The sequence below is a fragment of the Raphanus sativus genome, chromosome 8 (assembly GCF_000801105.2).
Source record: "Raphanus sativus cultivar WK10039 chromosome 8, ASM80110v3, whole genome shotgun sequence".
In the NCBI taxonomy this organism is placed as follows: Eukaryota; Viridiplantae; Streptophyta; class Magnoliopsida; order Brassicales; family Brassicaceae; genus Raphanus; species Raphanus sativus.
Window position 1 is genome coordinate 1,935,728 of NC_079518.1, and position 25,917 is coordinate 1,961,644.

The 25,917-nt window shown below is 39.3% G+C and overlaps 7 protein-coding genes, 2 long non-coding RNA genes and 1 other non-coding gene across 14 annotated transcripts; 8 read left to right on the forward strand and 2 right to left on the reverse strand.

The window, feature by feature from the left end:
• Positions 1–287: 287 nt before the first annotated feature.
• LOC108819591 (partner of Y14 and mago) lies at positions 288–2,439 on the forward strand. Its single transcript, XM_018592647.2, has 5 exons — positions 288–484; positions 1,098–1,340; positions 1,463–1,576; positions 1,666–1,860; positions 1,969–2,439. The coding sequence occupies exons 2-5, from the start codon at positions 1,152–1,154 to the stop codon at positions 2,098–2,100; spliced, it is 630 nt and encodes a 209-aa protein (XP_018448149.1). The 5' UTR covers positions 288–484; positions 1,098–1,151; the 3' UTR covers positions 2,101–2,439.
• A 900-nt stretch (positions 2,440–3,339) lies between these two features.
• LOC108819667 (putative F-box protein At2g02030) lies at positions 3,340–5,237 on the reverse strand. The gene has a single exon (XM_018592720.2). The coding sequence runs from the start codon at positions 5,033–5,035 to the stop codon at positions 3,824–3,826; it is 1,212 nt and encodes a 403-aa protein (XP_018448222.2). The 5' UTR covers positions 5,036–5,237; the 3' UTR covers positions 3,340–3,823.
• Positions 5,238–6,471: 1,234 nt separating this feature from the next.
• LOC130498586 (uncharacterized) lies at positions 6,472–8,108 on the forward strand. The gene is made up of 3 exons (XR_008937472.1): positions 6,472–7,027; positions 7,108–7,186; positions 7,308–8,108. It is a non-coding gene; the product is annotated as an uncharacterized LOC130498586 (long non-coding RNA).
• Positions 8,109–9,647: 1,539 nt separating this feature from the next.
• LOC108822431 (uncharacterized) lies at positions 9,648–13,116 on the reverse strand. 2 transcript variants are annotated; one of them, XM_018595501.2, is made up of 9 exons: positions 12,598–13,116; positions 12,231–12,501; positions 11,953–12,144; positions 11,468–11,875; positions 11,176–11,380; positions 11,014–11,093; positions 10,790–10,887; positions 9,963–10,507; positions 9,648–9,879 (listed from the first exon to the last, which is right to left on the reverse strand). In XM_018595501.2, the coding sequence occupies exons 2-9, from the start codon at positions 12,354–12,356 to the stop codon at positions 9,830–9,832; spliced, it is 1,704 nt and encodes a 567-aa protein (XP_018451003.1). In that variant the 5' UTR covers positions 12,357–12,501; positions 12,598–13,116; the 3' UTR covers positions 9,648–9,829. The 2 variants fall into 2 exon arrangements, with proteins under 2 accessions (XP_018451003.1, XP_018451002.1); XM_018595500.2 differs by having other exon boundaries at positions 11,014–11,105; positions 12,598–13,115.
• Positions 13,117–13,129: 13 nt separating this feature from the next.
• On the forward strand, positions 13,130–14,708 carry LOC108822432 (uncharacterized). Of its 2 annotated transcripts, none has more exons than XR_001944874.2 (4): positions 13,130–13,543; positions 13,630–13,747; positions 14,106–14,281; positions 14,382–14,708. It is a non-coding gene; the product is annotated as an uncharacterized LOC108822432 (long non-coding RNA). The 2 variants fall into 2 exon arrangements; XR_001944875.2 differs by having other exon boundaries at positions 14,139–14,281.
• A 649-nt stretch (positions 14,709–15,357) lies between these two features.
• LOC108822430 (G-type lectin S-receptor-like serine/threonine-protein kinase RKS1) lies at positions 15,358–18,916 on the forward strand. 3 transcript variants are annotated; one of them, XM_018595497.2, is made up of 8 exons: positions 15,359–16,680; positions 16,758–16,877; positions 16,950–17,158; positions 17,244–17,454; positions 17,535–17,772; positions 17,856–18,000; positions 18,072–18,413; positions 18,631–18,916. In XM_018595497.2, the coding sequence occupies exons 1-7, from the start codon at positions 15,399–15,401 to the stop codon at positions 18,402–18,404; spliced, it is 2,538 nt and encodes an 845-aa protein (XP_018450999.1). In that variant the 5' UTR covers positions 15,359–15,398; the 3' UTR covers positions 18,405–18,413; positions 18,631–18,916. The 3 variants fall into 3 exon arrangements, with proteins under 3 accessions (XP_018451000.1, XP_018450999.1, XP_056848620.1); XM_056992640.1 differs by lacking the exon at positions 18,631–18,916 and having other exon boundaries at positions 18,072–18,501; XM_018595498.2 differs by lacking the exons at positions 18,072–18,413; positions 18,631–18,916 and having other exon boundaries at positions 15,358–16,680; positions 17,535–17,776; positions 17,856–17,997.
• Positions 18,917–20,735: 1,819 nt separating this feature from the next.
• Positions 20,736–22,216, forward strand: LOC108819261 (multiple organellar RNA editing factor 9, chloroplastic). Its single transcript, XM_018592262.2, has 4 exons — positions 20,736–21,164; positions 21,499–21,596; positions 21,707–21,772; positions 21,878–22,216. The coding sequence occupies exons 1-4, from the start codon at positions 20,797–20,799 to the stop codon at positions 22,054–22,056; spliced, it is 711 nt and encodes a 236-aa protein (XP_018447764.1). The 5' UTR covers positions 20,736–20,796; the 3' UTR covers positions 22,057–22,216.
• Positions 22,217–22,508: 292 nt separating this feature from the next.
• Positions 22,509–23,813, forward strand: LOC108819106 (uncharacterized). Its single transcript, XM_018592097.2, has one exon. It carries the CDS (start codon positions 22,661–22,663, stop codon positions 23,624–23,626), a length of 966 nt encoding a protein of 321 aa, XP_018447599.1. The 5' UTR covers positions 22,509–22,660; the 3' UTR covers positions 23,627–23,813.
• A 500-nt stretch (positions 23,814–24,313) lies between these two features.
• Positions 24,314–25,636, forward strand: LOC108820792 (DNA-directed RNA polymerases I, II, and III subunit RPABC5). Its single transcript, XM_018593796.2, has 4 exons — positions 24,314–24,471; positions 24,707–24,765; positions 25,232–25,326; positions 25,418–25,636. The coding sequence occupies exons 1-4, from the start codon at positions 24,436–24,438 to the stop codon at positions 25,441–25,443; spliced, it is 216 nt and encodes a 71-aa protein (XP_018449298.1). The 5' UTR covers positions 24,314–24,435; the 3' UTR covers positions 25,444–25,636.
• Positions 25,637–25,823: 187 nt separating this feature from the next.
• Positions 25,824–25,903, forward strand: TRNAL-UAG (transfer RNA leucine (anticodon UAG)). The gene has a single exon. It is a non-coding gene; the product is annotated as a tRNA-Leu (tRNA).
• Positions 25,904–25,917: the final 14 nt, after the last annotated feature.

Here is a 25,917-nt window from a genome sequence, read left to right on the forward strand (position 1 = left end):
AAGATAACTCTTTTTTTTTTTCTTCTCTGAGGTATTATTATTACCTCAAATAAAAGCAACCGCCTTGAAAAACTCAACTATGTGCGGCTTCTTTGTTTTACACTCCACGAGAAGCCTTTTCCCGGACGGGGCCCACAAAGCAAATCGAGAGGTATATTGGGCTTAGGCCCAACGTTGATTTAGTCAACATGTGGCATTGTCAACCTCAAGCAATGATGTCAAGACCACTTTGGTCGGTTCAAAGACAGCCTGTCTTAACTTTAACCAAATCATCAGAACTATGGATTACGCTTTAAAATAATTAAAAAAAAAAGATTTTCGTCTTTTGACTGTTTTGTTTTCCAATCGAACGCACGAAGATATTGTTAACCGGTCTCGATCTCATTCTTTAGGGTCAAAAGTCACGGTCAACTATTCAATATTAACCGCTTGCGTTTCACCGGACTTGCGCTCTCCGGCGACCGGAAAAATCTGCATCTCAAAGGTCGTTCCTTTTCCGCTCTTTCTTCTTATTGAACCGAGGTGTGTAGGTAACTCGGCAAAAAAAGTAGTTTACTATTGATTCTCAATGCTGGTTTAACTACAAGGAGACGAATTAGAGAGAAAAAAAAAAACTAAATTGGGATTTAGAATGGTCAAACTTTGAAATCCGAGAAATTAAAGGTTTAATTATCTGTATTGGAGATTTGGCTTGTGGTTTTTAGTACCAGCCAAAAGGAATGTTGAAGAAAGCTTAGGGACTTTGTGCTTTTTTTGTCCTTAGAGGAGGTCAAAGTTAGTGTTTGAACTATTGGACTAAGTAATTGGGCCACCTGTCTTGATTAATTTTCTCTGACTCTTTGTTTGCATGAATTTGAAGGCACTGAGAGTTTTGTGTGGGTTGTAACAAGTGCCGTTAGACTGTGAGACTCTCTTGATTTTGCCAGATGTTTTTTTGCTACTTAGTTCTGTGTGTCTGCTGTAATTGTATATTCGGTGTTTGTTACACCATGAGACAGCTATGTATTAGCCTATGCTGTTTGTGTTTTTGCCTTCTTTCACAAACCTGTTAACCAAAGCTGATTTTTTCTTAATGGGCGCTGCAAATTTTGATACAGGAAGCGGAGAACTTACTTATAGCTGAGAAAGAAAAGTGTGTCTGAAGGAATCAGATGGGAAGCAGCAACAGAAGTGGAGAACAAAGAAAGCAAATGGCAGAACTTAGCAAAAACCTTAAAGAAGGTGAGAGGATTCTGGAGCCTACACGTAGACCTGATGGTACACTCCGGAAACCCATCCGGATTCGAGCTGGACATGTTCCAGAAGATGAAGTTGTCATCTATCAGTCCAAAGGTTCTTTGGTATGGAGTCTTTGTTCCTTCCCTCAACACTCTGTATTTTGGTTCTTGAATCGTTTTGAAGTGTTCATTAAACTCAGTTGGTTATGGACAGCTTGATTTCATTATATGTATCTTTGCAATAGATGAAGAAGGAGATGGCCTCGCTAGGACCTCCAGGTTATGAACCTGATCCAACTCCTAAACCAAAGACCAAAGCTGCTAAGAGAAACGAACGTAAGAAAGAGAAGAGATTACAGGTATATGTGTTTCCAACTCCATCCATCTGTAAAACTACTAGCTTCGTCTTCAGTTATTTGAACATGCTTCAAAATTATCACCTCTGCAGGCTGCTGCAGAAAAAGGTAACATCTCTGAGGATGGATCAAGTAATCTTGACAAGGAAGAGGCTGCTCCAAGCAATGGAACTCAATCTGTGAATGTATTGGTTTCTGGTTTGGATGCTTTGAACCTTGGTGAAGCACGCAATCCAGGAACTGCAGGTGAAGACACTGAGAAGAGAATACGTGCACTTAAGAAGAAAGTAAGTTAAAATCTCTCCTCTCATTCACTACATTATTTTGTCCTTGATACGAGTGTAGCGGTTTGGTTGGTAATTGTGAGTTTCTCATCTTCTGCTAACATTTGACAGATACGACTCACAGAAGCTCAACAGCAGAAGACTGCTCCCAAAGACCTAAAGCCAGAGCAACTGGAGAAGTTCTCTAAGTTGGAGGAATGGAGGCAAGAACTCAAGGCTTTGGAGGATAAGGAGGAGGCGTAGCACTCTGCTGCATCTGACATGTAACTGTCTAGCTTTCAGACAGGTTGTAGCTTTTCTCATGAACAATTGTTAGAAGAACCAATCTAAATTTGTATGAATGAAAAGGAGGCTGTTCTTTGAGCTTTTTTGTCAGAAGTCTGGTTAATGAACTTGGCTCAATGCCTACTTTGTGTGATGGTGTTTGGTCTGCACCTAAAGCATGTGCTTACAACTAGATACATAAGTATTTATTATTGGTGCGAAACTGGGGGAGAGGCTATTTAGTGAAGGAGAGAAAGATTGTACTAAGTGATTACTGTTGGTGTCTTTTTTTAGTTAATATGTCATTTATGTCACACATGAATCTGTTTCTACATATCTATTGAAAGTTCAACCTAAGATGTTTGCTAGTTAGTTCAAGTGAGACCCACTCAGCTTTTAATAGGAGACAAATAGCATTTATACGTTTGCACCAAGCTCTGAACAGACACAACACACAGAAAATGAAACTCTTCTTCTTCTTAATCTTCCTCCTCCTTGAATCTTGTGTTGGAGGAGCTAATGATACAATCATGAGAAGACAGTCCTTGAGAGATGGTGATGTTCTATTCTCCGAAGGAAAGAGGTTTGCCTTGATACAATCATGAGAAGACAGTCCTTGAGAGATGGTGATGTTCTATTCTCCGAAGGAAAGAGGTTTGCCTTTGGATTCTTCAGCCCTGGGGACTCTAACCTTTGTTATGTTGTATTTGGTATGCTCAGATCTCTAAGCAGACTGTTATATGGGTTGCAAATAGAGACCGTCCTGTTAATGACACGTCAGGTCTTGTAGTGTTCAGCAGCAGAGAGAACCTCTGCTTATATGCATCAGCTAATGAAACTGAGTCTACTAATGTGTCAGATAGGATCTCTGAGCCAATGGCGAGACTCTCTGATCTAGGCAACCTTGTTGTACTTGATCCTATCACAAGGAGAACTTACTGGGAGAGCTTTGATCATCCTACAGACACTTTTGTTCCGTTTATGAGAATTGGTTTCACAAGAAAAGACGGTTTGGATCGGTTTCTAACGTCGTGGAGATCTCCACTAGACCCTGGTCTCTGGATGCAAGGACATACTTGAACTCAGGACAAGATTTTTATGTACGCGTAGACAAGGAAGAGTTAGGTACACATATACATCCACTTGTCTGTTATAGAACAGGTTTACCCTACAGCTTTTGTAATACTTAATATCGATCTGTATGCTTGTTTCAGCACGGTGGAACAGAGATGGATCCTCAAGGAGGATGAGACTCATTTTGATTCTCATCAGTTTGATTGCAGCCGTCATGTTAACGACTGTTATATGTTTATGTTTTGTAAGGAAGCGAGAAAGTAAGTAAATATATTTTAAGCTCATAAGTTAGTTTCTTAGCGCGCAAGTAAGTACTGAAAACATGGTCATAAGCTCTGTTTTGTTTACTTTAGTGGTTCTGTTTTGTATCTTTTAAGCTCATAGTTAGTGTCTTAGCTCACAAGTAACTATTGAAAACATGGTCATAAGCTCTGTTTTGTTCACTTTAGTGAGGGTTAATGTTCTGTTTTGCGTCTTTTAAGTCCATAAGTTAGTTTCTTGGCTCAAAAGTAACTATTATAACTCCGGAAAGAAAAACAACGGTTGCTTCAATGATTTTCCAAATTTACTCGGACATGTAAGTAAAAATAAACTACATTTTGTTGAAGAGAATAAATTGAGCATTAATTCACAAGGGAGAGGCAAAACTTGGGAAATAAGAACGGATTAAACTGTGAGTGGGACGAGGAGGAGAATAAGAAATGGAAGTAAGGTTTGTGGGGTGTTGAAATAGGTAGAAAAATTGGGAAGAGGGAATTGAGAGCATGGCCTTGTTACCCTTCTTGGAAAGGGCCTCAAGTCTGAGGTGGGAAGAAGGATGAGGGAAAGGTTCTATCCAAAATATCTTGTTCAGTTCAAAGGAGAACATCTTGCCCATTTTCAATAATGCACCTCCTGTGTTGTGGTTAGTGAGCCTCCAAACGTGTTGCATGCCATCTTTATTGATCTCTGAAATCCACATAAGACGACGGTCATCATCTATGCTGCCCATATGCATCTCAACAACCGATGATGATGGTGGTGATGGATTTGGAATGACTCGAAACGTGTCCATGTGAAGATCAAAAGCAACCAATTTCGTCTTGTCTTGGCAAAACCAATAAAGCCATCCGTTTGCAAAAATTGGTTCTCGGTACTGATCTATCCGATGATGATCAGGACAAGGTGGACTTACCTGCCTCCATTGCTTGACACCGAAATCAAAAACCTCGCAGGTGGCCGTGTTGTCGTCGTTAATGTTATGTAACCAGACTAGTTTGTAAGCTCCTGTGACGTAGTCTTTTCCAAACCCTGGAGAAGGGAACAACTTTTTCTTCTTGTGGGAACGCTGAATCTGAGCAAGAGGGAGCGTGTGGGACCATCTGGTGGCAGGGTTTATCACTTTAATTGGTCTTGTCAAGTCCGTAAAGCCATAGAGGCACACAAGACCATCCAGACTATCGGAAATTACCACCAACTTCTCTTCCTTATCATCCATAGTAATATGACATTCTTCTTCTTCCGCTAGACAAGTACTACACTCCATCCTACTCATCGTCTTTGCAGCAAGGTTATGGCAGTTCCAGTCTTCATCTTCGTAAATACAGACAAATTTGGGTTCCTGCGTTTTCTGATGCAGCAGGTATTTCTCCCTGAAGGAGCTCGATGTTATCATACCTCTCCAGTGTTTAGACACGATTTGGAATCGAACTAGGGTTTTCACGGGAAGCCTCACCATTATTTCTTCTAACGTATCGTCGTTGGGTATCTCAATCACCTCTCCTCCTCCTCTTTTAATTCTCTTCTTCAATGATGCATTATCTCCTCTGTCTTCCCTTCTTCTCCAAGATACCTTTTCCATGGGTGATGTGATGTACACGTGTGTGTCTTCAGACAATGACAAAAGTACTATTTGCTTTCTTCGTGTCTGTTAGGATTTGAATCCAACTTTGTGCTTTATAGGACTCAACGATCAATCGTATAAACAAACACTTCTCTTAGTTTTATTAACTTCAAAGGTTTTTGTTAGAACACAATATAGATCACAAGACAACTCTAGTGTTCTCTTTGTATCGGATGATCTCTAAAAGCTATGACTACCTCCCTATATATACGGCACTTGGATTTTCCTATTTCCTATTGAGTTAACAATTCCATTGACCGACCTTCTTAACGAGAAAAGGAAAACTAACGTATTCCTTTTATTGTGCAGGTTATGTCATTGGGCTGGAAGATAAGATTGGGCCCATATACCCACAGTGTCTTCAATTCTCTTCTCACATGCCCTCCAGTTTTTATAAACACGGTCTGTATTTTAGCTTCTCCTACCGACATTGTAATTAGGAATTCTAGTTCAATGGTAATCATCGAACAGCTAAGATTTAGTAATCTTATATTAGTGGTTAATTGATTGGTTTTGTTCTATAGAATTAAGATTTAGTGAGTTAAATAATTGATAGATTTCATTAATTATAAAACCACATATGTAAATCTAATTGGTCATAGTTATTTTTTTCATAATTAAATAAAGCCACATGCATAAATCTAACTAGGTGGTTGTCTGCAAATTTACGGGTACAACATAATTTAAACTTTTTGCTATCGTCTATAACATATGTATATGTAGTATAGTTGGTTTGTAGATCAAATTTTCTGTCTATAAAAATTATTAAAATTCAAAAATATGAATTCAGTAATCACTTTAGTAATTTCTAAATTAATATATATTACGCACACTTATAACTAAAATATAAAATAGAACAAAATAGTAAGAAGAAATATAACTATATTTGTGTGAATTTTTACTATTTTAACGAGGAACATGATGGACTAGCTAAAGACTAGCCAGTTGTATTAAGACCCACAAACAAACTGATATTTGGGCTGCACTTTTTTCAATTATGAAAGTAATTTGTGTTCAAAAAGAAAAATTTAAATATTAAATTGATTTTCACAGATTGAAGTTAGTCCGAAAAAACTAAAATAATAGTAGAAAACGAGACTGACAAAACTGAAAACTGAAAACTGAAGTTGTGAACTAAATATGAAGTGACAAATGGGTATGATAAAATGTAAATATCTTTATCAGGTGCGAGAGCAAGGTATGATAAACTGCATGTGCAAGAGCAAGGTATAGAAGTTTTTAAAATAATAGTTTGACATATTTTTGGTGGATATGAACAATCTCGACTGTGGAAATTTAACTTCAAGAATTAGTAGAGAAGTTTGGCAGTCAAGATCAAAGTTGAGGTCATCACCTTGTGGATCACACCAATCATATATATAATGCCTGAGTTTTCTCTCTTCTAAGAACAACCACGTCAGATTATTTTTATGGTTGTGGGACCCGCGCGATTTCCGGTTAAGCTGGTCGGATGATTGATTTGTTTGATTGTCGTCGGTTTGGTTTTATTAAAATCACAGCAGCATCTCGGACTGGGCTCCTTTGTTCTGTTGGGTCTGGGCCTCTCTATTTGTTGTGATCCAAGGAAAACATGTGTTTTGCTTAACTTCGTTCAAGTCGCCACCTTCGTTCTCTTTGTCTTCCTCGACGAACCTGTTCATCCCTTCGCCTTTTCTCAAGCTTTAATCTGTTCTTAAATTCGAGAATAAATGTTGTGTTAATTACACAAAACTCTGAAACGTCTTTTCCTCTGTTGATAGTTGTCATTAAACCCAGTGACGATGTTGTCTCTTCCGTTTCCTTCACTTGAAATCATATATATCAGGGGGTTGAAATCACGATTGATCCTCAGAACCACGCAATCAGCCTTTGACGCCTCAGTTGATCTGCCCAGTTCATTGTTGGTCGTCTGCTCCGTTTTCTGGGACTCGAAAAACATCTAGAAGCATGGTAAATTCATGGGAATCACTCTCCTCCTTCTTGATGATCTAAATATTTGATTTGTACGTTTTTTCATTTTCGATTCTTAGGGCTTCTGTAATGGTCAGCAACGGGAAAACAGATAAAGATGTTTCTGCCGATTCAACGACTTCTGTTCTCAATGAAGAGGTTTGTTTCAGGTTTCACCTGTTCTGGATTGTTAAGAGTTCCATCGTATTCTTTAATTTTTTTCCAATGTAAATGGGTATTACTTTTCACTGCCTGATTTGAGCTCTGTTTCTGAGTCTAGAAGGGAAACTGTGAGGAGACTTTTCTAGAGAAAGAGATACTTTTAGCCAATAAAGAGATACTGAGGCTATGGCTCAGGAAGAAGAGCAGCTGCTCAAACTTCGGGAAGATGAGGAGAAAGCCAAATGTGCTGCATCCGGTGAAGCTCCTGATATGAATGATACCCAGTTTACTAAACTGGATGAGCTCTTGACTCAGACCCAGCTCTTTCTTCTTGAGAAAATGGAGGATATCACAAAAGTAAATCTTCTTTTTGCCTTTTAGTTTGGTTGGTTAAAGAAGGTGATTTTTCTTAATTGAGTTAGTGTGCTTGGGTTTTAAGAAAGCTTCAAGAATGAAGAAAAGATTGCTACTTTGGATTGTGGGCAGGAGTATCATGCTCAACGATTGGAGAAGGACTGATTGTGAAGAACATTTACCTATCTGTAAATCAGAAGCATTGGCCATGAAGAAGATAAACGTATAGTATGAAGAAGAATGACTTCTTTTAATCTAATGGGGTTTTTTTAGCAAATTTAATGGGTTTATTTATATATTTTTATATAAAAAGTAAACTTACTTTAAGAGTAGAAAACAGAGTTTTGTTTTCAGCTCCAAAAGGATTCTGTAAATTTGTACATTATTTTTGTTTGTGCACATAACAATGTATGAATGGTCAAAAACTTTCTTCTTATTTGGTTTCTTGGCTAAGTGAACACACAGGAAGCTTTATATTATTTACTATGTCTCTTCCACTTGCTGCAGCAACAAACTAAACAGGTAATCACAGTGTCACCGTTGTTGTAAAGTAAGAAGGGATAAATGATTTTCTTATTTCTATTTTTTTTTATAAAATTCGATGTGAATGGTGTAAAGGAGGCGACAGGTAAGAAGAAAACGAAAGTCATAGGTAGAGATGATGTACTTTCATGGCCGTACTCGAACTCAAAAAGGAGGTTTTGTGACACTTTTAAGTCGCTCGATAAAAAAATATATTGCATTGTATTTCATTTGATCCGTTTGTAATAAACTATTCCGCACCTAATGCAATCTTGCTTGCTTTCAACTAACCATGTTTCATGTATGTACTCCTGAAAAATGGTCCAACACAAGTGGGCAAACACTTGACAAGAACATTTCTTCAGATTTATTAATTTAAGCATAATTAACAGAAATCTATTTTCGCCGGAACACAACGACACAATAACAACCACGTTTTCTATTTCAAAACAAGCAACTGTATAACTTTTGAAACAAAACATAGTATTAAAAAGCGATCACACATCAAAACAAAAAAAAAAAGTTTTGAAAGAACATACCATTAGGAAAAAGATATCTATCTAGAACAACTCTTTTTTTTATCAAAACTAAGAGCAACTCTAAAATCAGAAACCAAAAACTTTTTCGAGACCCATCTTGTCAAGGACGTTTACATGGATAACTTGAGGGATGCGGAGTCCCATACTGCGACTAAACTAATTGGCCAACCCCACCAGTAAACACAGTATTGAGATATATGTCCTATTCGAATTCGCATTCGCTATCTTCATTTGCAGTTCCAGTTAAATGTAATATCAAACATTATACAAGTGCATTAATATAAATTTGGACATCTCTTCTCTTCTTCTTATACATCTCTTCTGATAATCATACGACTATATTAAGCAAAACACTTAACTTCATCTTCTATAACAACATATGTATTTTTAACATCCCCGCGCTTGCGCGGGGCTCCGCCTCTAGTATAATGAATGCGCTTCTGTAATTTTGTATAAGAAAACGGATATATATAATAATAAATAAATATACATCGTATATCATAAATGCTTTGAAAAGAAGTAAGAGTCACACTTTGCTCATTTACAAAACCAGGGAGTCAGAGAGAGAGAGATACAAAGTTTCGGATATTCAAAAATTTCCAAAGCAAAGCGGATCAATATTTTAATATTTGTCAAAAATACTAGTGTCTTTCTGAAAATCGGCTTCGCAGCCTAGCCTGTTTTGAACTATATTCAACTGAACACATTCTAATTGTACATGGAAGATACTATTTATAAATGGATAAACTTTACAAGAACCCATAATGTTGATACAACCATATGAATATGTATGGTAAAGATTGGGAAAAATCTTAAACTGGTTCTAGTCCCACCCAAATCATATTTCCAGGTAAACTTATCACCATCTTTAGTCTTATATAACATTTCTCTCCAGGCATACTCTGACCCTGAAACAATCTATTACTACACATACATATAACAATACGGTATTGTCAATACCTGTTACTTAAGAAGTTTACCACACATTCTAGTCTCTACCTTCAATGACTTGAAACCAAGTAAAACATTGCGTTGCTGAAAAGAAGGAAGAAGACCAAGTAGTATATACTTAATTCTCAAATCGTTAGTTGGCTTTAAACTGTATTGTCTTCACCACAAAACAATCATGGCGATAATAGCTATACATAATACACTGATGACACTAATTCTATACACGCATCTAAGGTAATATTCCCACGTATTCGGTGTAAAAACTAATATGTTCCTAATTTGCTGCACTTGTCTCCTTTTTGCCCATCTTGCCAAAGTCAACATCTGCAAGGTTTTACGATATACATCAGTACTTAGGTCAAATCAAAGCTAAAAAGCAGCTTGAGAGCAAGAAGTCAACGTCTCACCAGGAGCTTCATCGCTGTCATCATCTTGCTCAGACGATGCAGTAGATGTTCTACTCTTCGCCACATTCTTGTCTATTGTTTCTGTCCCTAAAACCGCCGGAGTCTTCTTAGCTTCGTCATCTTCATTACTCTCCGCTTTGATCCTAAGTTCCTCCATGTACTTGTCTGTTGTTTCTGTCCCTAAAACCGCCGGAGTCTTCTTAGCTTCGTCATCTTCATTACTCTCCGCTTTGCTCCTAAGTTCCTCCATGTACTTGTCTGTTGTTTCTGTCCCTAAAACCGCCGGAGTCTTCTTAGCTTCGTCATCTTCATTACTCTCCGCTTTGCTCCTAAGTTCCTCCATGTACTTGTCTGTTGTTTCTGTCCCTAAAACCGCCGGAGTCTTCTTAGCTTCGTCATCTTCATTACTCTCCGCTTTGCTCCTAAGTTCCTCCATGTACTTGTCTGTTTTTTCTGTCCCTAAAACCGCCGGAGTCTTCTTAGCTTCTTCATCTTCATTACTCTCCGCTTTGCTCCTAAGTTCCTCCATGTACTTCCTCTCATATCTGAATAAATTCATGAGCCAAAAAAAAATCCTTTCAAGCTCAATCCATGGGTTATCGTATCTCATACCTCATACCCATAAAGACAAAGATCACTGAATACATGACTTAAAAGTGCAGTGATTAAGCTACGAGACTTCATAGACTTTTGGAACATACAGGTCCTAAGCTATCTTTACCATATCCTATGCTATTCATAATTTGTCTCTTTACTCTTTTATTCAACTAAAGTTCCTTCACAGTTTTTAAAAAAATAAACTTTGATAAGTGATAGTAGAGCCTTACGGTGCAACATGAGTGTTCACAAGGTTGAAGTATATTCTCCAGAAGCTCCTTTCGTTCATGACATCCGGGCATAATGCAAATCTTAACATCGATACTCGCTGCAGCATACAAAAAGGGCCAGATTAAACAGGGAAGAGCGAGAAATCAAGAAGTAGAACGCAAGATCTGCTAAACGCCCTACAGATAATCACTAATTGCATTGTCAACTTAGGTGCATTGCATACCGTGATTGAGCCAAGAACAAGAGTGACATGTCCCTCCTGCCACTCCGAGAGATCTTTTGCAGTTGTTTTCAGGTCAGAAACTTCCAATTCATCTATCAGTAAACATTGCAGATACTCAATGTGAAATGAAAAATAACAAACAATAAGCAGCAACAACCATACCTTGTTCAGGGATAGCCTGGAATGTGGCAAGGGTCAGTCCATCGACAAAAACTCTAAGACTATCCGTGATACCAAATGTGGCAGGGCTCAGTCCTTCGGTGAACTCTCTCAAATCTTCTTTAGTGATATCAGAGAACTGATATCCTTTGTAAGCAACTAGTCGTTGAACAAGAAGCTTATCATGTATTCCATCCAATATTAGAACCTGTCAATAAACATAAACGAAATTTGCTAAAACACTATCACAGGATGTAATAAAAAATAAACAAAGAGAGTTGAATATAAAGTATACCTCAATGTGGGTTGCCAAGAAAGGAGACACTTTAGCAATCTCAATAGATTTCACAGCTAAGTAATACACTCGTTTCTGGTTTTGAGGCATGCTTTCTACATATCTGTCGAGGCTGATTACTTCATCTTCTAGGAGACTTTTGGAGGAGTGAAATCTCAGGAGAGGAACCAAAAGCATCTGATAATCAGTCCTTTCTACGCAACCCATCTTTAGGTCATCTCCAAAATTTATCCAGCAGAAACTGTATTTCAGCTTGTCATCAAGGGAACATCCTTCTCTTGAAGACAAGTCTTGGAGCATAGCAACTGTTTTTTTCACCATTGTTTCCCTAAGCGTAGGGTAAAAGCTTGCTTTGATAGAAGTTTCTGAATCGATAACTGCTTTTACAAATGGGAGATAACTCGGGAACTGCAATAAATATAAATAAGACTTATCAGAAAATTTACTAAAGTATGAAAATTTATCAGATTTATAAGTAAACTTACCAGAGTCAAATGGTGCTCAGCTTTTTCAAACGACTTTTTGATATAGAATTTGATGTCTTTCGAGTTGGGGTAAATGCGAGCTTCGGGAATGAATAGGAGGCATCTGATACCGTCCACAGAGAAGTCTTGATGGCATAGGGGATCAAAAACTTCTTTGAAAAGTTCTCGAAAGAAGTAATTGTACTTTTCTTTCTGAAAAGATTAAAGAAGGGTAAAGATCAGTAACTTCATCATGTTCTATATAAAAGAAAAGAAAAGAAAATGAGTATCGAAATTACCCTAGGGGTAGGGGTATGGGTGATGTTTGTCAGCTGCTGGATTCTTGAGCCCAAAGGTTGAATCAATGGATCTTTATCGCATTCGAGAATCTGGAAAAGTTCAGAGATGTCTTTCTTGTCAGTCATCTTGTAGGACCCGTCTTGAGCCACGAGAAAGCTTTTCTGAAGGACCCACGGGAAAGCTTTTCTGAAGTAGGACCGTATCGAGGCACGAGAAAGCGAATGATCACCGAGAAGAGATGATGGATACACAGTTCGCACAGGTCTCGAACTAAATTTATATGGGAAGTAAAAGAAAAGAGTATATCAAAGAGGATCTTTAAAAATGAAAAAAAAAAAATTAAGAGGGGTAATTTAGGAATTGTACCTTTGATCTCTAATTCAAATTTGGGAATTAGGGTTACGTCGACGTGTCTCCTCCGCAGATTTCAGTATTAACTTCATCGGAGTTGCTCAACTTTTTTTTTGTTGCCAATTCTCGAAACTCGAATGAGGAGATTGGAGCAGCACGGTGAGGATAACGCTCCTGAAGCTTCTCTCCGAAGAGATCCCGGTGTCGGAAGTTAGGCAGATCATCACGACGACCAAAGCTAGTACTGCTAGGGTACCAAGCGATCCTTGCGCCACTTCGATCTCCTTCTTCAAGCCTCTCTCGAATCCTTCTAGATCTCGCCGGCTATGGTTTTCATCAGACCACTGAAGCTCCATCTGCCGTTCTCGTCCTCTTTGTCTTCGTTAGGATTAGATTGCTCTGGGTTTTCGTGTTCTTCGCTGTGTTCTGGTGAGTCGGACTCGGATTCGGTTCCTGGAGGATCTGGAGAAGACGGATTCGAAGACAGATCTTCGGGGTTTCAAATCTGATCGGAGGAAGAGAGGACTTGAAGCGTGAATGATAAGTCGTTTTGGATTTGTCGTCCGGTCCAGATGTGTATCCATAATATCATATATACAATGGGACAAGAGTGTCCACATCAGCGTTTTTTTAATGATTGTGGGGTCCATCTCCGGTTTTGTCTGGTCGAATAGATTTGGAGTTTGGTCTGATTTGGGTTCTCCTTGTAACCCTTGGCTTTCCAAGAATTGTGACGTCTCCTCTCCTCTCCTCCTCGGCATCTCTCCTCCGTGAAGTTACCAAGCACCATGATACCTCCTCTCATACTTCGTGACAGCTCTGCTCCTCTCCACCTATCTTTTTCTTCTTCTCTGCTCTTCTCCAGACTCTTTCTCTCTCTCTCTCTCTCTCTCTCTCTCTCTCTCCACATATGTTCTTCTCTTTCCTCAGATCTCTGCTCATGTTTCCATCTCAACCACCGGTAACGAATCCCCTCCACCTTTTTAGATCTACAAATTGTTTACTTTCTCATCATTTGTCTTCTGTGTGGCTTTTATTTTGGTACAGGTTGAAGAATCTAAGGGTGAGGACGAATCAGAGGACCGATGTGGTGATGGCAAAGGAGGAGGGGATTTGGTTTCTAATGGTGGACTGGACGCTTGTCACTGATGTCTACTCGGCGGTGGTAATGAATATATTTCTATTTCTTGCAGTCCTGTGAATTTGAGGATGATAGATTATATGTAGTTTATATAGGCTGGAAAAGGCAATGGTAAGGATTTGTCATCAAGTTTGATTCTGGTTTTGTTCTGATTTTTGGTAAAGGAAATTGATGGAAAGGATTTGCCATGGAATTTTGAATCTTTTCTGTTTACGTAAATAGCTTTCTTAAGGAGAAAATTTTGCTTTTATATTGTAAAGTTTGTTGTTTTATCCAATGTGTCTGACTTTTTTCATTCAAAAAAATGTTTCTGACTTTAGATGTGTAGAGAAGCAGTGATCTTCCGATGTGTTTTAAAGTTCAGCTTTTTAATGTTGTTCAGGTTGAGTGATATGTTTTGTGTGGTTCACGGCAGGAGAAAGGGATATACAGAAAAAGAAAAATGGAAAGTGAAGCCATACCAGAGCATTTGATCAAACTCTTCCCTGTTGCACAGCCTGAAGCATTTGATCTGGTGGGTTATGTCATCTACGACAGTGGAAATAACTAAATATCAAGGTTACCCACCCATTCACTACATTATTTTGTCCTTTTGATACGAGTGTAGCGGTTTGGTTGGTAATTGTCAGTTTCTCATCTTCTGTTTAACATTTGACAGATACGACTCACAGAAGCTCAACAGCAGAAGACTGCTCTCAAAGACCTAAAGCCAGAGCAACTGGAGAAGTTCTCTAAGTTGGAGGAATGGAGGCAAGAACTCAAGGCTTTGGAGGATAAGGAGGAGGCCTAGCACTCTGCAGCATCTGACATGTAACTGTCTAGCTTTCAGACAGGTTGTAGCTTTTTCTCATTAAATTTGGTGGAACCAATCCAAATTTTGTATGAATTGAAAAGGATGCTGTTCTTTGAGCTTTTTGTCAGAAGTCTGGTTAATGAACTTGGCTCAATGCCTAAATCCTCATGGGCATTGATGCCGCTTTGTGTATTGGTGTTTGGTTTGCAACTAAAGCATGTGCTTACGACTAGATACATGAATCAATCATACAGAAAAGAAAAACATGTTGGGCGTTACTGCATTAAAGAACATGGATAGCCAACTCTAAATATTTGGTTTATCTTTTTTCTAAACATGTACGTATGCATTGCACATGGAGACATCTCAACTGTATACGTAATTTGCATATCTCTCATGTCTTTTATTCGAAGAGAAACATCTTTACAATTCACTAGAAGCCAATACATAAGACCTTAAAATCTAAACCATTTTGTGTGCTTTCTGTTTCAGATTTGTTGAAATGACATGCTTCATGTGTAGAGTGAGTTACAAGCTTACCTCACTAGCTTGAGAGTGACTTTCGTTTTTGTAACTTTCGTTCTTTGATAGTTTATTTATCTGGTTTCAAATATCATAAACATAAGTATTTATTACTGTAGGGAAACTGGACAGAGAGGCTATTTAGTGAAGGAGAGAAAGATTGTACTAAGTGATTATTGTTGGTGTCTTTTTTAGTTAGTGTCATTTATGTGACACATGAATCTGTTACTACATCTTTTGAAAGTTCAACCTAAGATGTTGCAAGTTAGTTCAGGTGAGACCCACTCAGCTTTTAATAGGAGACAAATAGCATTTATACGTTGCATCAAGCTCTGAACAGACACAAGTCACACACAGAAAATGAAACTCTTATTCTTCTTCATTTCCTTCCTCCTCCTCCTTGAATCTTGTGTTGGAGCCAATGACACAATCATGAGAAGACAGTCCTTGAGAGATGGTGATGTAATATTCTCTCAAGGAAACAGATTTGCTTTTGGATTCTTCAGCCTGGGGGACTCTAACCTTCGTTATGTTGGTATTTGGTATGCTCAGATCTCTGAGCAGACTGTTATATGGGTTGCCAACAGAGACCGTCCTGTTAACGACACGTCAGGGCTGGTAGTGTTCAGTAGCAGAGGGAATCTCTGCTTATACGCATCATCCAACGAGACAGAGCTTCTATGGTCTACTAATGTGTCAGATAAGATATCTGAGCCAACGGCGAGACTCTCTGACTTAGGCAACCTCCTTGTACTTGATCCTCTCACTGGGAGAGCTCTCTGGGAGAGCTTTGATCATCCTACAGACACTTTTGTTCCGTTCATGAGACTAGGTTTCACACGTAAAGACGGTTTGGATCGTTTTCTAACGTCGTGGAGGTCTCCTGTAGACCCTGGTCTCGGGAACTACACGCTGCGTATGGAACGTGGAGGGTTTCCACAGACTATGATGTACGACAGGGAGAAACCACTGTGGCGTGGAGGTTCGTGGACAGGGCAGAGGTGGAGCGGTATCCCTGAGAAGACACTCAAGTCCATCTTCAACATCTCGTTCGTGAACAATCAGTACGAAGTGTCCAACACTTACGGTGTGTTGGATGATTCAGTCATGACAAGAGTGGTATTAAGAGAAGTGGGAAGCTTGCAACGGTTTACGTGGAACGCAAGGGAGAAGAGGTGGATCGGGTTAAGACCAAACCCACAAGAGCAGTGCGATGGGTACGCTTATTGTGGCCCTAACGGTTACTGTGATCCCTTGAGTAGAGACACGTTGGAGTGTAGATGCTTACCTGGTTACGTACCCAAGACGCCTGAGGATTGGAACTCGAGAGACCCTTCGGGTGGTTGCACAAGGAGAGATGATACAGCTTCGACATGCCGTGGGAGACAAGTTTTTGTGAAGTTAGAGCGTGTGAAGATTCCAGACACGTCAGGTGCAAGTGTGGATATGAACGTTACACTGAAGGAATGCAAACAGAAGTGTTTGAGTAACTGCAGTTGTGTCGCTTATGCAAGTGCTTACTATGAAAGTGAAGGAGGAGGACCAACAGGGTGCTTGACTTGGCACGGTGATATGTTGGATACGAGGACTTACTTGAGCTCAGGGCAAGATTTTTATGTACGCGTAGACAAGGAAGAGTTAGGTACACTCTTGCAGCTTGTCTGTTCTAGAACAGGCCTCAAATGTTTACTGTTATGCTTTACTGCTTGTTTTTTTCAGCACGGTGGAACAGAGATGGGTCATCAAGGAAGAGGAGACTCACATTGATTCTCATCAGTTTGATTGCAGCTGTCATGTTACTAACGGTTATGTTGTTCTGTTTTGTAAAAAAGCGACAAAGTAAGTAAAAAAATACCTTTTTTAAGCTCATAAGTTAGTTTCTTAGGTCAGAAGTAACATGGTCAAGCACAGAGTCAAACAGGCACAGAAGATCTACAACAACAACTTTCGCCACAAGTTATGTCGATTTTGGAGACTCGCTCAGATTCGAAGAACAGCTTCAGGACAAGGCGAGAAACCGAGAGTTACCTCTCTTCGAGCTTACCACAATCGCTGAAGCGACAGACAACTTCTCTCTTCATAACAAGCTTGGAGCAGGTGGTTTTGGATCCGTTTATAAGGTTAGGAAGAAACCAAAAAAAAAAAACATAATCTCAAGTTAAGTGGTATGGTTTAGGAAACAATTTTTTTTTTTAATGTATTCAGGGCGTGTTAGAGAATGGTATGGAGATAGCTGTGAAGAGGTTGTCAACAAACTCAGGCCAAGGAATGGTAGAGTTTAAAAACGAGGTGAAGCTGATCTCAAAGCTGCAGCATCGGAATCTCGTGAGGATCTTAGGGTGTTGCGTTGAACCGGAAGAGAAGATGTTGATATACGAGTATCTACCGAACAAGAGTCTAGACTATTTCATATTCCGTAACGTTCATAACTTAACTTTCATATCGTAAACTAGAAAACACCCAGTGACTTCATTTCATTCTTTTATGTTCCGTTAGATGAAGAGCATAGAGCGGTTTTGGATTGGCCAAAACGGATAGATATTATCAGAGGAGTTGCTCGTGGAGTTCTCTATCTTCATCATGATTCAAGACTGAGGATCATCCACAGGGACCTCAAGGCAAGCAATGTACTTCTTGACAATGAAATGATCCCCAAGATTTCGGATTTCGGCATGGCGAGGATTTTTGGAGGCGACCAGATCGAAGGAAGCACGAAACGGGTCGTTGGAACGTAGTGAGTTAGTCTTCTCTCTGTCCACACAACACTCTCCAAGTTTTCTTTCTATCTTTAAAGTGGTTCCAACCTCATTTGCTCAGTGGATATATGTCACCGGAGTACGCAATGGACGGCCAGTTCTCCATAAAATCTGACGTGTACAGCTTTGGAGTATTGATGTTAGAGATCATTACCGGGAAGAAAAACAACTGTTGCTATGATGAGTTCTCGAATCTACTCGGACATGTAAGTGAAAATAAAAATTAACTACATTTTGTTTAAGAGAGAACATAATAAGCAAATGTTTTATTGTATAGATTTGGGATCGATGGGAGAAAGGTGAAGTAACAGAGATCATAGATAAACTGATGGACGCAAAGAGTTATGATGAGAGGGAAGTGATCAAGTGCATACACACTGGGTTGCTCTGTGTTCAAGAAAACGCTTCGGACAGAGTAGACATGTCTACTGTTGTTCTCATGTTGGGACATAATAACGCTATTGATCTTCCGTCTCCGAAGCATCCTGCCTTTACGACCGGGAGGAGGATAGAGAGTAATGATGGCGGCAGCTCCTCCGGTGCTTGGCTCAGTGGAGAAAACGGCAATTCTATTAATGACGTCACCCTCACCACCATTCTTGGCCGTTAAAAGTATAATGTATGAAATTGAAACTTATATATATGTATAATCCTCTAATAGCTATTTTCGGGAAATTAAGATTTATTAAAAAAGAATTTCTTTCACATATCAAATGTTTTTATTAGTTGTTTATTTATTTATGAATTTATCATCTTTTGATGATTATAGTGGTCCTCCAGCTACAGATTGCGCTTGCTCTTAAAGCTTTTTCTCATTTTATTTTTTAACCCTGCAGGATAGTCAAGCTGATAAAACTAACAATGTCAGTTTTAGAGATGAGGAAAGCCCTGCAAACAAGAAGAAAGAGGAGAGATTGTCCAAACAGTGTGGTCCTAGTGATGAAACTTACAGTGTCAGTTATCTGTTTAGAGATGAAGAAAGTCTTCATAAGAAAACTGCTGCAAACAAGAAGAAAAAGGAGAGATTGTCCAAACAGTGTGGTCCTAGTGATGAGAAGTCCTTGAATGGAGGAGAACAGGATTGTAACTTTTGCTTTGTTTTGTTTCGTAATTTATGCTTTTACTAGATGATGGCATCGGTAAATATAAAAATTCTAAGTGTGATGATAATGTTAATTAGTGGGATGTTCCTATGATGACAGAGATTTTTGTGCCAGGTGACGTGAGGCGGATTCTGGTTAAACAGCCCTCGATTTCACATGATGATTCGTTCACTTGGGCTTACAACAAATCCGGCAATCTGACGGTTAAATCAGCCTACTGGTTAGCCAGAGAGCAAAAGATTAAAGAGACTTTCCCTCAAGCTCTAGCTCTATCGTCTGTTAATCATGTGAAAGAGAAAGTTTGGAGAACCTTGACGTCTCCTAAGATTAAAACATTTCTCTGGAAAGCACTTAGTGAAGCCTTGCCAGTGGCTGATCTGATTATCCAACGTGGAATGAGGATTGATGGTAGATGTCAACTGTGTGGGTTAGAGGGAGAAACTATCATCCATGTCCTCTTTCATTGTGATCCAGCGAGACAAGTGTGGGTTCTCTCAGGGGTTCCATGCTCGGAAATTGGATTTGAAAATGGCAGTCTATTTGGTAACCTGAATTATCTCCTAAATGTGAAGTGCAGCTCTGAAGGTGGCATCCAGCCTTTGAGATCTTGGCCTTGGGTGATTTGGAATATATGGAAGTGCAGAAACGACTTCATTTTTAAAGGGAGAAGATGGGCTCCTGAAGAGATTGTTGAGAAGGCTTTTGGTGAGGCGGATGAGTGGTTCCTTGCGCAAGAAGTTGAAGAGGAACTTACCAAGCTGAACGATAAAGTGGTAGAGATCACTAAGAAGAAATGGACTCCTCCTCCAAATGATTGGCTTATGTCCAATATAGGCTTCGAGTGGATTAAACATTCAAAGCTTATGGGTGGTGCGTGGGTTGTGAGAAATCATAGAGGAGTGGTGTTGATGCATAGTCGCAGGGCTTTCTCGAATATTCAGAGCTTGGATGAGGCCCGACTGGTGTCAATCCTTTGGGCAGTGGAAAGCATGACGAGCTTGAGGTATAATAGAGTGATATTTGCAGGGGATTTTAAAGAAATTTTCTTGGCTTTGAAGAATCCTCTTCAATGGCCTGCTCTACGTTATCACGTTACTGAGGTTAATATGAACCTGAGGCTGATGCCGGAATTTCAAGTCAAGACGGTGGTAAAGGAGGAAAACAAAGGAGCGACAATCATTGCTCAAACCGTCACAAGGGAGGGTAGATTGCCATCCTATGTGGCCAAAGGGCATCCTTCGTGGCTCTTTGAATTCTTTGTGAATGAAAGTCGCCTCCTCTAATTCTGTCCTCCTTCTGTGTTTCTTTATGTGTTTTGCCCGGTGCCTTTGGGTTTGTTGATGATCAGGTTTAGGATCATGTTGAGTTGGTTTGGTTTGTCTCTGGTGTAGTGAGGCTGACTTGTATTTTGTACTCTGTTTCGGATTTCTTTATAATGAAGTTCTTTGTCGATAAAAAGAAAAACTGTTAATTAGTAATTCTGAAGAATACATGTCTATATATTCTTCCTATGAATTCTTATTTTTTATTATTAATAATCAAACAAATCAGCATTATAAGTTATATAACTTATATTACTTATCTTCTTAAGAAAATTAAATCAAACATTAAATTATTATTAAACAAGTATTAAAATTAAAATTTCAATACTATATATTCGTACCCAATCATCAGAATCTTGAATCATAAAAGGGACTATCTTTGGCTCCTATGGGCTTACCATTACCTGGCCCAAATACTAGCCCACGAGCCCATGAGAGAGATTTTAGGATCACATGATGTCGTTTTCACAAGTCCCTCTTGGTAGACGCAGCAGGTAAAAAAAATTATCTTATCCCCTTGAATCGGTAGAACAGTCTCTCTCTCTCTCTCTCTCTCTCTCTCTCTCGCTTGGTTGCAATGGCTTCCTTCACTACAACTTCTTCTTCTTCTTCCTCGCTTCTCCCCAAAACCCTACCTCCCGTAACCCACCCGACGCGCTTCCCCACGCTCTCCGGTGTCCGCCTCACCGGGAAATGGAACCATCCTCTGCTCCGGACCGCCGAGTCTCCCCGTCGGGTGGATTCGGTTGTGAAGGCCGCGGCGACGGTGGATTCGGATTACTCGTCGAGACGGAGCAGTAGCAACGAGCAGAGGGAGACGATAATGCTTCCTGGGTGCGATTACAACCACTGGCTGATTGTGATGGAGTTCCCCAAGGACCCGGCTCCGACGAGAGACCAGATGATTGATACTTATCTCAACACTCTCGCTACTGTTCTTGGAAGGTTAGTTTTTTAGTCTGTTTAGCTGCTTTAAGTAGAGTCTTAGTAGGTGATCTTGAGCTATTGCAGTTAAGTATAAGTAGGAGTAAAAAGGTTGTTCTTTTGAATTTGACAGCTAAAAGTTGATGTGGTAGGCACTGTAAGCAACTAAATACTAAAACTTTAGGTTATACTTTTTGAGTATAATGTCCTGGTAAATGACTAAAGCTTCGATATTTGTTGTCTGCTGGGTTGTTTTAGAGAACCTGGATCGTATCTTAGTGTATTTGTCTCCGTTTTACAGCATAACCAATTCACTGCTTGTGCTTATTTGAGTGTGTATGTGTTTGTTCTCCAGCATGGAAGAGGCAAAGAAGAACATGTATGCATTCAGTACCACCACGTATACGGGATTCCAATGCACCATTGACGAAGAAACATCTGAGAAGTTCAAGGGTGAGTTAGTAGTGATCGATGAAAGCTTTAGTGCTCTTACTGAATGTGTGTGGTTTTAGTTTACGAAAACATTCAAGATACTGACAGCTCAGTCTTCAAATTTTTCACAGGTTTGCCTGGAGTTCTCTGGGTTTTACCTGACTCCTACATAGATGTCAAGAACAAGGACTATGGAGGTAACTCATCTAAGCCCTTATCATTGATTACAGTGTCTCCAATATCTCTCTCTCTCTCTCTCTTCCTCCCTATCTCATAGTTGGAAGTTTTTTTGTCCGGTTAAGGCGACAAGTATATCAATGGAGAGATTATCCCCTGCACATACCCAACATACCAACCAAAGCAGCAGCGCAACAACTCCAAGTATCAAAGCAAGAGGTACGAAAGAAAAAGAGACGGTCCACCACCTCCTGAGCAGCAGCGGAAACCAAGACAAGAACCAGCCGCTTCTGATTCCTCTTGAACTATGATAAGACTTTGTAACGGAATACATGAGATTTTGATCAATCGGTTAGTCCCTAGCTTATTTAAACCAGATGTTAAATCTTCTAGTATCAGTGATGATACTGTATCATCTTCTTTTGGAACAGTCTTTTATGGTTATGTAGATTACAACTTACGAACCGCCGGTTTAAGTTCTTCCGCTAGTATGGCCTTTGGTTATGGTTCTAGAACATGATTTAGTTTTGGTTTTTGGTCCGGTTAATATGTTTGGTAGGAATCTCTTTGTCCACCGCTCGTTTGCCCCACGTTTTGCTCAATACCACTTCAAGCCAAGACAAAAAACTTGCGTCTGCAGACAACTTTAGTTGTAGGGTCACTACACACTCGTCACCATCTACATCAGTCGTGCCCACCTTATCAACAACACATCACATGAAAACAATACCTTACACGGACTTAAAACCAAACCTTTCAAATCACTTTAACCAGTGCTCCACTCAATCTTCTTCTTTCACCAAAACAACAGCTGGTAGGGAGAGAGAGAGAGAGAGAGAGAGAGAGAGAGAGAGAGAGAGAGAGCCAAACTCTTTCCCTCAAGCTCTCAAGAGAATCAAACTCCAAAGATGAGCAGTTTCTACGAGCATTACGAGTTCCCATACGATTCCAACCAGGTTCATCATCTCTACGATCATAACTTTTATGATAACAATCAACATCAGCAGTTTGGTTTTGATCCAATGAGTTATAATAATAGTTATAATAACTGGAATGGATCTGAGTACGAGTATGAGTATGAGACAGCCTCTGCATCTGTTGCTTACTCTGTCTCCACCTTGTCTGAGCCGAAGCACTTGTTCTATGATCCGAGTTACTACACAACAACAACAACCTACGAGTCTCCTCCTCAGTTCAGTATCTACTGCAATGTTCAAGGCTTCAACGAGCCGGAGTTCGAAGAGTACGATCCGACGCCATACGGTGGCGGCTATGATATCGTTGCAACATACGGGAAGCCTCTTCCTCCGTCGGTGAACACTTGTTACCCTTCTTCAACCGCTGATCAGGGTAAACCTCCTTCTCCTCCGGAGATCATCGCTCCTGTTCCTCTTGGAATCTATGGTGATGGTGAAGAAAAGAAAGCTGTCAAGAAACGTGTGACTTTCTCTGAGCCATTAGAGGAAGCTAAACCATTACAACCCATTCAAGAAGAAGAAAATGATCATCAAGAAGAGGAAGAGGAAGATGAAGATGAAGAAGAGGAGGAAACAGAAAAAGATCACAGTTCAAGCAATGAAACTGTAGATAAAGTTGAAGTGAAAGCTTTGTATGTTCCATCTGGTTACGGTTTAGAAGCGACTGATCTCTGCGAGGTTATATTCGGAGGCTACTTTCCTTGTGTCTTACGTAACAAAAGACGACAAGAGGATGAGAATCGTGCGGCTGAAGTTACTTGCTGGGAAAGCACAGATTCTGATCCGTGGAAGACGACTTCAGACTACCTTTTCGGGGATTCGTATCCGTATGGTTATGAGGATGGAGTTGGAAGAAGACAGTTCGATATCTCCTCTTATGGTTATTTGAGGTATTAACTGGAATTATCACGATCATCAGATGTGTCAAAGTTATGTGTTCAGAGCAATATTTTTTTGATAATTGATGAAGCTGATTCGTTTTTAGTATATACAATGACCTTTCTTGTATGGTTGGTCCAACGTTCTTATGAAAAGATGTTCCAGGTTGATCGATCAATAAATGTTACAAAAACTTCCTTCTTAATTTTGCTATCTCTACCATTTAAATATCTTCGTATAGTTTTATGGGTAGTTTTAAAAGTAAAATATTTATAAGAATTTTGTAGTTTTGTTTCTTAAGATGAGCCCCATATTATATCAAAACATATATACTTTAAGGAAGCAAAAAGTTCTTAAACTCCTTTGTATTACTGAAGATCTTTTTGCAACAGACTTGGATTAGATGCCAGTTTTGTCTTACCTTAGGAGGTTGATCTAACCGGAATCAATCTGTTCAAACAAGAACGTGATGTTCTAACTTTCAGTTTTATGTTACTCTAGATTAATCTTTAGATGTTAATCTTTGTTGAGACTAGTAATACTAGTTCAAGTTAACAATCAGGCGAAATAAGCTGTGTAATCAAACCGGCTTCAAAAACTGATTAAATTGAAGTAGTTGGATAACAGAAACCAAATCAAACCGGACCCAATTTTAGTTACCCAGCAATCAGATATCACACGAAATGACGACGTTTCGAGAAGCCGCCCCTTTTGTGTTCTTCACCTTATTAAAGAAAGCGCGAAGCAGAAAACCCTAAAACCCCAATCGAGAAAGAGCGAGAGAGGCAGACCCAAGTCAACAGATTCACAGTTCCAAGCACGGGAAGATGATTATCCCTGTACGATGCTTTACATGCGGAAAGGTTTGTTTCAACTTCCTTAGCTTTGGTAGAATCGGGCGATTCAAAAAATCTTATTTTAGGAATTTTTCGCCTTTCTAGGGTTCTAGCTACTCTAAATTCGACAGTGAAGAGATTTATCTTATATGCTCGAAGAATGTTTTATCTGATAATTACGTTCTGTGTCGATTAGATTAAATCGTTTCGAGAGATAAAGTTTCGAGCTTTACGAAGTTTTAACTCTTTTGATTTTTTGTAGGTGATTGGAAACAAGTGGGATGCTTATCTCGATCTTCTCCAGCTTGACTACACTGAAGGGTAAGGCTACATGATTCTTCTTCTCTAAACTACTTTAAAAGAGCCTCCTTTATTTGAATTTGAGAGAAATTAGATAAATCATGAGATTAGTAAACACCACTTATCTAATGCATGATATATATTTGATTAGTTAACACCGTTTCATTAGTGGAGGAACAAATCAATGAAGGCTTGATGGTTTAAGACTTTCAAGCTAAGAATCTGTTTTTTTTTCATCTTATTAGAAGAGGCTATTGTGTCTTGTCTTGAGATGTGATTAGTTTAACAACATTTCGTTAGTGAAGAAATCAATCAATGATGGTTTGATGGTTTAAGGGTGTAGCTAATGATCTGCTCTCTGCTGGTTATATTTTTTTGTTGTTGGAAGAGAGTGTTGCGTCTGTCTTGTTTAGTTTGTATATACTTTTATCTGTGTTATTTCATCAAATAAATTTTGTTTTGAGTTTGAGTTCTACTTTTTTTGCAGGGACGCACTTGATGCACTCAACCTAGTTAGATACTGCTGCAGGCGTATGCTAATGACGCATGTTGATCTGATTGAGAAGCTTCTCAACTACAACAGTACACTCTCCAAACTCTCTAATATATCTTTTGATTTCCTTTTCATTGTCATGTTGGATTTATAACCCAAATTTAATTTGTTTCTTTCCAGCTCTGGAGAAATCAGACAACAGTTAGAAGAGCATGAAATCTGCTGAAATTGTATTCCTTCTTAGCATATCTGTGGGAACTCTGTGTTTTGGTGTAAAAACTTGAATCGATATGGGTTTTGGAAGACGCTAGTGAATTTGTCATATGTATGTCAGTGACTCTCTGTGTGATTCAGTGTTATAATTTTATGAGCTGAAAGAATTGTTTTCCTTTCGAGTAATTCATCTTTCTTTAGTTGCCTCATAGATTCATGATCTTTCCATCTAACTACACATAACCAAGCATATATATTTTTACAAAGTGAAACCTTAATAGTAATGATAGTCTTGCATTAGTCTTCCTCCTCCTTCATAATGTATTTTCATCAGATATGTCAGTATTACAATATCGCGGTGTCCTAACAACAAGACGGTTTGGCCGAGTGGTCTAAGGCGCCAGATTTAGGCTCTGGTCCGAAAGGGCGTGGGTTCAAATCCCACAGCCGTCAAATTTTTTAAACAT